General features: G+C 32.7%; 1 protein-coding gene across 4 annotated transcripts in view; it reads left to right on the top strand.

Moving 5' to 3' along the window:
• Positions 1-12,350, top strand: part of TENT2 (terminal nucleotidyltransferase 2) — a 73,378-nt gene that overhangs the window by 35,491 nt on the left and 25,537 nt on the right. For all 4 annotated transcript variants that reach the window (XM_010386004.2, XM_010386002.2, XM_010386000.2 and 1 more), the window contains exons 11-12: positions 22-150; positions 7,887-7,930. In XM_010386004.2, coding sequence (XP_010384306.1) covers positions 22-150; positions 7,887-7,930 — 173 coding nt within the window. The remainder of the gene's footprint in view (positions 1-21; positions 151-7,886; positions 7,931-12,350) is intronic.

Here is a 12,350-nt window from a genome sequence, read left to right as displayed (position 1 = left end):
AAGTTTTAATTTTACTTTCAGTTGAAAATCGAGTTCGTCCGTTAGTGCTGGTGATTAAGAAGTGGGCAAGTCACCATCAGATAAATGATGCCAGTCGTGGTACTTTAAGCAGCTATAGTCTTGTATTGATGGTTTTGCACTATTTACAAAGTAAGTATAATGGGGTTTTACCCAATTTTTAAAAGTAAAAGACAGCTAGCTTTATTATGGTGTTTTCTCTGTTGACCCTATTTTCAAATAGTATTGTTTTAAAAGTTCTTTCTAAGGTCCATAAAACACATTTCCTGTTTTGTTGTTTTGGACAAATGTTTTAAAAGTGTTATTCCTTGGAAAATATTAAGAAGTTTCACTGTTTTTTTTACTTTTTGAAAGTTTTTTTATAGTCACTTTTGTTTTCAAAGGACTTTTACCACTGTATTGTGGACCCATTATCTTGAGGCAGACGAATGTTCAAAAGGTCTATAAAAGTTAGTTCAAGCACTGTTCATCATATTTTTAATTTTTAATTTGAGACAGGAATTAAATGATTTTCCTGTTGGTTAAAGAAGCTTTTAATCTGAGTTGCCTTTCTCAACTAGATTTTATCTTTATAGGACTGTTGTATCAGATTGGCTCCCAAATTTTAATTTTGTCTGGTTAGTCATTGTTTATAAGGCCATTCTGGTAAAAGCCATACTTTTGTCGCATGCATAGTGACAAACAGTAATAAGTGAACACTTGTAATTTGGACCATTCATAAGATAAGTGTGAGAATTTTTATGGTATTGAAAATTTCCTAGAAGTATGGGACAGACTGACTAGATCTAATTGAAATCCTTACTTTCATATTTCTCAAAAATATCTTATGTATATAACAATCCAAGAAATAAACATTAAGCCACTTTATATTTTCTACTTAGTTGGACACCAAGAGTTGTTAAAAGATGGATACATCTACTGTTTTGTAGTTATTAGACCAGGAGACTCAGATGTTTAATGACTAACCAACTGAAAATACGAATATGTGGTGACGTGAGGACCAAGTGAAAGACTTGGTGTGAATGTAGTAGAAGACCATTTGCCGGGGTGTCTGGGGCTTGATCTGTTCTGGGTTGATGATATTTCCACAGTTTAGAGTCTCGGTTTCCAAAGATTACAATAACAGTAGAAAACATATTTTAACATATATAATACTTATTTCTTCATTCCATGAATATGTATGGAATACCTACCAAGTAAATGTTAGGTATTCTTGGATCTGAGAATACAGCAGTGAACACAATACAAAAACAATTATCTTCTTCTCGAAGCTTACGTTTTCAACTTGTAAAATGTACATTTTCATAGCTGTTACCTACCAAAACATGAATTATTAAACAACTCACAGATTACTAATAAAATGTGACATTTTTACCACCGTTGTGAGTTGAGCTGCTGATAGAGCACTGTCAACATGTGATATGCTCAGTAACAAATGAATTATTACAGTGTAGTCATTTAAAAAAGCCTATTGAAAAATATCCTTTTGTTGTATTGTTTGATGCTTTTTGTATTTAGATTCTGAGAGAGATAACAGATAATATTAGCAATTTTGTCAACAGCAGCTTAGTCTTGGAAAGTTGAGATGATTTGATGCCTTTACAGCTGTGTTTCTTTGTATTGAGGATACTGCGAACTGGGAAAAGGAGAAGACACCCTTTCCTTGTTATATAGATCAGAAATGGTTAGAGTTGGGGATTACAATTTTGTTAACCCAATTCCTGGTAGACTGGGCTTTGGATAGGGATTGGAGGGTGATACCTAAGTTGAGAATTTCTGTGTAATGAGCCACTTTTACTAATAGGAGGATAGATAGAAGTGGTTGGGACAAAAACGAAGATTGTCCTACCAATGCCTTAAAAGAAGAGCAGTTCAGAGGGAACATTGGTTGTCAGGAATTTTCTATTTTGTTTCAGAATTATTATGTTTAAAATAATACTTAAAACGTAGTGATATTAAAATAGTTATTTTACATTTTAAAATTCATTTTGAATAAGTTGTGCATATATATCATAGAAAATCCTGAGAATATACTAAAGTGGACCAAAAAAAAAATACATTGCCCATGTATTTTCACACCCAAAGATAGTTATTGTTAACATTTGTTTTATTTTTTCTGGTTTTTGTTTTCTTTGCAAAGGTTTCAAAATGTTTAGCCAAACCTAAATACGTAAATGTCAAGTTCAGGTCTTTTAATTCCAAAAGATGGGGACAAATAAGTAACTGTAAATGGTGTGTGTTCTTTTTTCCTCTACAAAATCATGGTCTTCTTAAATAATGTTCTTACATTTTCTTTTACCTGTTCATTACATGATTCTCAGACTTTTAGATTTCAAGGAAGAATAATGTCCAAAAAAAAAAAACCAAACTGGAGTTTTTATTTTGCTATGTTAAGTATCAGAACCAAAAAACTGCTACCAGTTACTACCATTACTTCATAAAAGATGGTGCATAAAATACCAAAAAAGCAATGATATAATCTCAGAATAATGGACAGACCATCACAAAACAGTGTAATTGTTACACCCTTCCCACTTTTGGCACACACACACGTTCTAATTTTTTTAGTTTATCACAGCTTAGAAACCTTTCCTCTATGGTGAAGAATTTGGGGAACATTTTTTCATGTTTATTTTAATTGGAGTAGTCTTAGAGCTAGCTAGTTCTCAAGAAAATCTTGACTCTACCTTTAGACACGTCCTTCATCCCATCTTTGTCTGGAGATAGGGTGCCATTATTTGACCAAAGTGTTTATGTTATTGTTCTTAATTTCATAGTGTGTCAACCTTGTCCCTTCTTGGTAATCAAAGTTTTATGGTATGCTCCTAGGGTGAATTTGGCATTCTACATTCTTGACAGAATATAATCTTATACTCTGTCCTATTACTTACAAAATTTCACTTGAACATGTATTACAGATGTAGGGGTTAATATTCTTAAATTGGCAGTTTTAAAAAATGACAAAATGGAATATACAATCATGCTGAGAGTGTTGATTTGGTACAACCCCTTTAGAAAGCAGTGTTGTATATTTATATTTATGTCCTTTGACTCAGTTATTTCATTTCTAGAAATTTATCCTAATGTAATAATGAGTGGTGCATATATGGATGTACATGTAAGGCTATTTTTTTTATGGTGTTATGTAAATAATAAAAGATTAGAAGTACTCTTAAATTTTCTAGAATAGGGGAATGGTTAAATTAATTACTATATACCCTAATATGAGATCTGCATAGCCACTAACGATCATGTTTTTAATATATTTAATGATACAAGAAAATATTCATGATATATTGTCTCATATATCATAATACCAATTTTATTTAAAAATAATAACTGTGTATATATTTGTATATGTGCAAATACTGAAAAGGTAGGTGCCAAAATTATATCAGGGGTTATTTATGGACAGTTTAGCGAAGTTCTCTGTACTTCACCGTACTTGCAGATGTTTCATATTATATGAGAGTATATTTTCCTTTGGATGCTGGTCTCAGATGATTTTTTTAACTTACCGAGAGAGACAAAATAGTTTAAATGGGCCAACATTTTTATGAATCAGTCATCAGAGAGGTTTGATAATCTTCTTTAATGTTAAAATATTTCAGGCTAATCTTAATACATGTATTTTTATTGCTGACCAGTCCTGAATATGTACTGGTTTGATGATTCATTTGCCCCTCTAAAAGAATTTGAAACATACGACATTGGCTATTTTAGATACTACTTTATGTGTCATTAATCATTTTTGTTCAGTTTTACAAAATACATGTCTGTATATATATATTACTTTATAATATATGTTCAGGTGAACTCTAAACTTTTTTTCAGTGAACTCTGTTCTCTTGTGGATTGCAGTTTACTTTCATTAAAAATGGAATAGGATTTCTTATATGTATAAAATATAAAAGATATGTAGCACTCACCACCATTCACTATTTATATTTTAGTTGTGATTTAAAAGTGAGATTTGACTAAAGCATTTAGCATACATGATCATCCATAATATGTGCCCTACTCCTTAATTCTTACTGGTTACCTTAGAAATTTTAAATTTGATTGACTTCTTTAGATAAATGTACATTAATCACAGATGCCCCAATATGGTAATTGAAAGCAAAATAAAAATTTTAAACTGGGACCAGGTGCAGTGGCTCATGCCTGTAATCCCAAGTGCTTTGGGAGGCTGAGGCGGGAGGATTGCTTGAGGCCAGGAGTTTGAGACCAGCCTGAGCAACATAGTGAGACTGCCCCATCTACAGAAATAAAAAATAAAAAAAATTAGTTGGGCATGGTGGCACATATCGTTAGTCCTAGCTACTCAGGAGGCTAAGGTGGGAGGATTGTTTGAGCCCAGGAGTTTGAAGTTGCAGTGAGCTATGATTATGCCACTGCATTTCAGTCTGGTCAGCAGAGTGACTCTTTCTTAACAAAACAAAAAAATTAAACATTGCTGTTTTGCCAGCCTATTAAAATCATACTAAAATTTAGTTTAGACTTTGCCCAACATTTTATTTTTGACAGAGTGGTCCCATTTACTGAAGTGGTTTGTAATTAATAGCACTGCATTCAGCCATTCCTAGGTCTTTCTTGAAGGACATCAGCTACCTAGAGCTAATGTGTAACTCTACACTGGCAAATTTAAGCTACTCTTCCCTAGAAGAAATGAGAGTGATTAAAATAGATAGTTGCTTTTCTTGGCAGTATCACATTACTGTGAGGGAAAAGGGCAAACAAGAGTCTGCAAGGTGTATTGAGCAGTTCCAGCTCTGCCACAAAAAACTAAGTTTTTGTGACTTTGGTCAAGTTATTGTACCTCACTGGCCTTAATCTCACCTGTAACACAAACAGTTGGATTAAATGACCTTCACGTTTTGTTTAACTTCTTAAATCCTTTAATATCTTTTCTGCCATAAACAGAGAAAGGAAATAGGTCCTGTGTATGTAGAAAGGTTAAAAAGATTAATACATTTCCTAGAATAAATTCCAATCGTCAGTAATTGACTTACAGATACTTAAAAGATGACTGATCAAAGCATGAGGGGGAAATTGAGAAGAGATTTTAATTATAACTTAAGAGTTAATGAAAAAGGAGGCCAGGCATGGTGACTCATACCTGTAATCCCAACACTTTGGAAGGCTGAGGCGGGTGGATCAGTTGAGGTCAGGAATTTGAGACCAGCCTGACCAACATGGTGAAACCCTGTCTCTACTGAAAATACAAAATTAGCTGGGCGTGGTGGCGCACGGCTGTAATCCCAGCTACTTGGGAGACCAGGGCAGTAGAATCACTTGAATCTGGGAGGCGGAGGTTGCAGTGAGCCTAGATCACACCAATATACTCCATCCTGGGCAACAGGAGCGAAACTCTGTCTCAAAAAAAAAAAAAAAAAAAGTAATGAAAAAGGTAAGATCATCAGTTGGCTAGAAATAATAACATTAAAGAATATTCATGGAATGTTTGCCATATTCCTAGGCACAGAGCTTTCTGGTAGACATTTTAAAATTGTCCTTGCAGAGCCTGGCCAATGTGGTGAAACTGTGTCTCTACTAAAAAATTAGCTGGATGTGGTGGTGCACACTTGTAATCCCAGCTAGTGGGGTGGCTGAGGCATGAGAATCGCTTGAATTCAGGAGGTAGAGGCTGCCGTGAGTCGAAATCATGCCCCTGCATTCCAGCCTGGGTGACAGAGCGAGACCCTGTCTCAAAAAAAATTAATGAATAAGTAAAGTTGTCCTTGTATTTTCAAAATTAATGATTCTTAGTGTGATCAAAGATCTGCTATTTAAAATTTAAATTTTTGGTACATCTATATGGAAAGTTTATGGGTATAAATTTGTGGGGTCCCTACCAGCAAGCTGTTATGCAAACTTCGGGTAAAGTAGAATCTTGTACATTAGCTGTATTCAGGGCATTGCCTATTAATCATGTACTCTAATATTGAGCTTTTGTTTTGTTTTTAGTTTGCCTTTGAGAGAGAAATTTAAAAGACTGAACCTGTAATCCAAAATTCTGAAGTTAAAATAGATGTTATAGTCAGATTTTTCCAGAATTTACATTGCTTTGGAGTAAGATAAACATTTTAAAAACTACTAAACTCATGGAGACTAATATCAGGATATTGTTAATAAATAACTTCTGCAGTACACTAATTGCTTCTCTGATAACTAGTGTTTATAAATCTTTTAAGGTTGTAACATAAAGAATTTACTTAATGATAACCCTGCCTCCAGAAACTTCCGAATTGCTGAATTCTAAAAGCTCTTTTGTCCATTGAAAGATCCTCAACCAGTGGCTAGTATCTGTTTTTCTCTCCTAGTATTCTAGTTATGTTACCAGAATGAGATAAAGGTTTTTTTATTCTAATTCTCTATAATCTTTTCTTCATCCTTTGTTTTATTATACTTTTAGTATACTAGAGTATTCAATGGGAAAGGTATTCAAGTTTTTAAGTAGACTAATTTCTTGTAAGATTTTCCAATTTGACTTCTGTATTATAACCAAAATTGCTAGAAAGCCATTAAAAAGTGTTATACAAATATAGAGACATTTAGAATTAAAGTGAGTGGGGTTTGAGTTTACTTGACAGGTCTTCTAGCATGTTGAGTGTTTGAATGCCTCTTAGGGGAAAGGAATGTATATATACTTACTTCCTAAGAGTGATTCTGGTAAGTAATGATTGAGTTTTTTCTACTAATATTCTCAGTCATGTACTGAGAACATGAAGACGTATCATGGAATTTAATTTTATGCCAATTTTCAACATGGGTGAAATGTGATACATAAGAGAAATTTAAATAAAGCATCCTATTTTGTGCTATGTGGTAAAAACTTATACCCTTTTAATTATAGTTGGAGAGCATGTAAGTTGGTCATAATGGTTCATTACATGTACGTTTATATATTTCAGAAGTCATTTTTTAAAGTTTTTGCTAAATCACACATTAAAAGTGAATTAATATGCTTTGTTGTTGAGTTTATGTAGTTATTATACATAGTGTATTCCTAATTCTTAAATACTTCCTAATTCTTAAATTTGAAAATGTAGTACTTGTATTTTACCATACTCATGACATTATATTTTACAGTTATTTCTTATATTGTGGATGTTAGGCACTTTGCCTTTTTATATTGTTCTTTTCATATTAAAACAATGTAAAGTTACTGTTAGTGCATTTAATGAGATTGGATTTGTTTAGAACTATTGAATGGTGAAGGATAATGATTTCTTTGTATGAAATTTTATTTATAGCAGATTGTTGCCCTTAGTTTTCTAACTTTTGCTGAACATTCTTTAAAAATGTACTAATGAGGTTAAAGATTTTCTTTCAGTTTTATTTGATTTTTTTTGTTGTTGTTATTCGCAGTATATCAGTTTCCTGAACGATTTCAATTTTGGTATTGTCAGTGGAAATTAAATAATAAAGGGACAATTATGAAAGAACTATTTTTCTCTCCTAGTGTCACTGGACTGTATTTTTAAAATTATGGTTTTTGATTACTGCATCCATCTTAATAATGTCTATTCAGTATCTGTAGAGCAATCCTTGTCTTGCTTACTATGTGTGTATGTCTGATGTTGGACAAACTACATGTGTCCCTTTATTGATAGCCTATTCTAAAACCATGTGAGGAACATTGGTTTACATAGGGATATATATAGTTTATTAATAAAACCTTAGTTTGTCAACTTAAATATATTTTAAATACAAACTTAGGGATAAGAATTTCATGAAATACTTGAAAACTGTTGAATTTTAGCATAAACCCTTATAGTCTCATACCTGGGATGTAGCTGACAAATTATTGCATTGTAAAATGAATCACGTGAATCACGGAAGCTTTAAACTTTTTCTTTTTATAGCCCTACCTGAACCCATCCTTCCATCCCTCCAAAAAATTTACCCAGTAAGTGTTTCTTATAAATTATTATAATACATTTTATGTCAAGTGTATGTAGAACTATTATAAGTAGTATTAATGTGACTATAAAAGTAGTAAGGTTAAGTACATAACATTTTCTATATATACCAAGAGAACATTTAAAATGTTTCATATACTGTTTCAGAAAACTCTCATACTTGTTATTTTGTTATTGGCAGACAGTCTGTTCAGTTGTGTTAATGGTGGAATTTGTTTTGCATGATGCTCAAGATGATCACTAATGGAGATTAAATATACTCAGTTGCCCATTTGGCCTTATTCCAGTTTTCTTCCTACTATTTTAAAATATAGCTTCACAGGATTTCTTTAGTTAGTAACTCAGAAACTTTTTAGCCCAGTATATTTATACTTTGAAAAGCAGGGGGAAGAGAAGTTGAACAATTGGATAATCTTTTTGTCTTTAATTTGCTCTTGCCAAGTAATACACCAAAACAGGTAATATTAGTACACTATTCTTGTCTGCATAATACTATGAATCCTGCTGACATTAATTGGAAACATTCAAGAAATGAAGTGTGGCTACTAGAAAAGATTTAATATGTACTTAGTTTGACTTTAGAGACACATAGGTTATGTATGTATGCATCATCTATAAGAATCCTTGTGTTTCTTTTTCAGTTTTCGTGTTCTTTCTCCAGAATTCTCTGTTTCTTTGTTTTATATCATTAGTGTTTTCCTCCATGGTCATCCTTTTTCCTGCATTTATTTGGAAATAATATTTAAGCTACTTGTTTAGAATGTTTGACTGCTCTTCTGAAACCACATAATTTTTACATATTGGTTTCATATACTTATAAGAAGAGCTGTCTTCTAAACTTACTAAACGGTCATATTGCAAAGAGAAATATAATCAGCTTAGATGATTAATTTTCAGAACACATACTTATTGTGTTACACAAAATGTAACAAATTTACTTGACATGGAACATCAATTAAATATAGTTTAATATCTGATAATTGAGAAGGACCAATGTTCTTGGTTTTGAACATAAGTTATTATTGTAATGCACACATGCAAGGTGCTGGATAATAAAGGTTCATTTTAATACAGCCTTGCTGTAGTGGAGATCTCACATTCTGTGGAACGTCATCTACTAGAAGAGACTATATAACAAGAGCCTTTTAGAATCTTGCTATCTCATCTTCCTTTTTTCAAAAAACTAGTTTCTGCTATTATGAAGAATTATTATAATGAATTTCCAGTATAGCTAAGCACCAGTCTTTACGCTCTCTTAAACATTATGAAAAATGAAAGTACAGAAATAGAAGTAACTTGAACTTTTTGACCTTATTCTTTGAAATCTTTTTATATATTCCTTTTTTTTTTTTTTTTTTTTTTGTAGAGATGGTCTTGCTGTGATGTCCAGTTTGGTCTCAAATTCCTGGCCTCAAGCGAGCCTTCTACCTTAGCCTCCCAAAGTTCTGAGATTACAGGCATGAGCCACTACACCCAGCCTGTTGGCCTTTATTTTGAATGTTTTTCTCTCTCCATAAAGTATTGACTCTTTTGTTCGTACTGAAAGGTCATATTTCATTTTATTGACGCAACCTCATCTTGCTTTAAGACCCAGGTGTCAGTGTAGAAAGAGCTGCATATGTTCTTTAGCAAAGGATCTAATAAACTTATCCCTAAAATAATATTGTGTGTTGAAAAATGCTTCTGCAGCAGTCTCACTTAAAACCCTATGCTACATGAAGCTCTTTTTACTAATATAGAAGACTGGCAAAATATCAGTGTACTGTGGTTGGGGTCAGAGGTAACGCTTTTATAATACTCAGGTTCTTCCTAATGGCCCCATTTTCACTTCTGTGTTCTGTTTTTCTTACTATCTAGCTTTCTTCCATGACAGAGTCCTGACTTCTGTTCATATCCACTGCCTCTGACCCTATACTCTCCATCCGTTTTGCTTATAAGCTTATTTCTATACCTGCAATGGGGAAATAGATTTAGCCCCAAGACCTTAAAAAATACTAATAGCAAGACCTACCAGATTAGGAATCTCCTGATTTGCATTCACATATGGTTACATTGCTATCATAAATATTGAATTTGCCTTTACTGTAAGATTTTTGTTTACATGGGTAGGGACTTAACTACCTCTTCTCACACAAGATTTTTTGTTTTATATGAAACCTGTAAGCTGGTCAGCAGAACACATTTTTAATGGTCCGTCTGATGGAACAAACAAATCAGCTTGTTTGCTATTAATAATAACCAGCCGAGCATGGTGGCTCATGTCTGTAATCCCAGCACTTTGGGAGGCCGAGGTGGGTGGATCACGAGGTCAGGAGTTCAAGACCAGCCTGGCCAAGCTGGTGAAACTGCATCGCTACTAAAAATACAAAAATTAGCCAGGCATGGTGGCAGGTGCCTGTAATCCCAGCTACTTGGGAGGGTGAGGAAGAGAATTGCTTGAACCTGGGAGGCGGAGATTGCAGTGAGCGGAGATTGTGCCACTGTACTCCATCCTCAGCAACAGAGTGAGATGCCGTCTCAAAAATATATATATATATAATAACCATAACCATTGTTTATTTAGTATCCATTATATGTCAGCATACTGTACATTGTGTACACAATTTTTTAAATCCTGAACAAATACACTTGCAAGGTATTATCCCTTTTTCACTAATGAAGAAACTGTTTTAGAAATGTTACATGATTGAACCAAGTGGTACTAACAGTTTTTCCATTATACTGTTTCTTGGGGGAAGGAAAAATTATGGTAGTATTCACTAACATTTTACCTAATTTCTGTTGCTTATTACATTTTATTTGTATACATCTGATTGTTCCTATACAGATATACCTTTAAGGACAACAGTTACGGCAAAATTTCAGCTTGTATAAATAAGTTTAAGAATGACTTACCATTTTAAGTAACAACAACAAAAAAAAACTTTGTTACTTTACAAAGGAAACCACAGGGTTCTTTTAAATTTGGAGCTTCTCTAATACAAAATAGGGTTTATTTTTAAAATAAAACAATTTTGGAATGGAATAAGTTTGTTCAGTATACTGTGCTTTTTAGTCATTTTCATATTTTCTTTTCAAAATTTATAACATTTTAAATATTTTAAAAATTGGTATATTTCAGTTCAGTTGTGATATGAAAGGGATAAAAGGCTGTAAACATTGTGAAGACTATTATAGTATAGAATTACTGATTATTACTAAATTCTTATTGACTTAAACAACATAACTGATAGAGGGCAGAGTATTTACTATTCAGTTGAAGAAATGAAGCTGAGAAAGTTAAATATATAAACAGATTAAGCTTATGAAAGAATCTTTATTTTAATGCAAGCATATTACTATGAGGGTTAACTTAAATTTATGCTAGGTAGATTTATCAATACAGCTTGTATTTTTTAGCTATTTGTTTCTTTCCCTAAAAGTATCTTTGTACTCTAGGAGTCGCAAGAAAATAACCCTCTTCTTTTTAATAGTTATGAAATAAAGAATTCTAGAGCTTTTCTGTGTAGTTAAATGTTAAAAACACCTTAAATTATACATATACAGTAATGTGCTGCATAATGATGTTTTGGTTAATGACAGACCACATACATGATGGTGGTCTTATAAGATGATGATAGAGCTGAAAAATTCCTGTCACTTGGTTTTTGCTGTACTATACTTTTTATCATTATTTGTGAGTGTACACTTTATACTTAAAAAGCAAGCTAACTATAAAATGGCCTCAGGTAGGTCCTTCAGGAGGTATTCCAGAAGAAGACGTTATTATATGAAATGACAGCTCCATGCATGACACTGTCTCCAAAGATCTTCCAGTGGGACAAGATGTGGAGGTGGAAGACAGTGATAGTGATGATCCCAATACTGTGTAGGCCTAGGCCGATGTGTATGTTTGTGCCTTTGTTTTTTAACAAAAAGGTTTAAAAGTAAGGGAAAAAAAATTAGAAAAAATCTTATAGAATAAGGATATAAAGAAAGAAAATATTTTTGTATTGTTGCACAGTGTGTTTTAAGCTGTGTTGTTACAAAACAGCCTAAAAGTTAAAAAGTTTTTAAAATAAAGTTACAGTAAACTAAGGTTAATTTATTACTGAAAAAAGAAAAATTTTTAAATAAACTTAGGGTAGCCTAAGTGTACAATATTTATAAAGTCTACAGTTGTGTATAGTAATGTTCTAGGCCTTCATATTCACTCATTACTCTCTCACTGACTCACCCAGCAACTTCTACTTCTGTAAGCCCCACTCATGGTAAGGGTATACTGTTTTTTATCTTTTATACCATGTTTTTAGTGTACCTTTTCTATTTTTAGATATGTTTAGATACACACATACTTATTACAGTTGCCTACAGTATTCAGTAATAACATGCTGTGCAGATTTGCATCCTGTGCAGACATACCTTTGG

This window comes from Rhinopithecus roxellana, chromosome 3 (genome assembly GCF_007565055.1).
Source record: "Rhinopithecus roxellana isolate Shanxi Qingling chromosome 3, ASM756505v1, whole genome shotgun sequence".
NCBI lineage: Eukaryota > Metazoa > Chordata > Mammalia > Primates > Cercopithecidae > Rhinopithecus > Rhinopithecus roxellana.
Note: the sequence above shows the minus strand (reverse complement) of the source record. Positions and strands in the feature narration are given on the sequence as shown.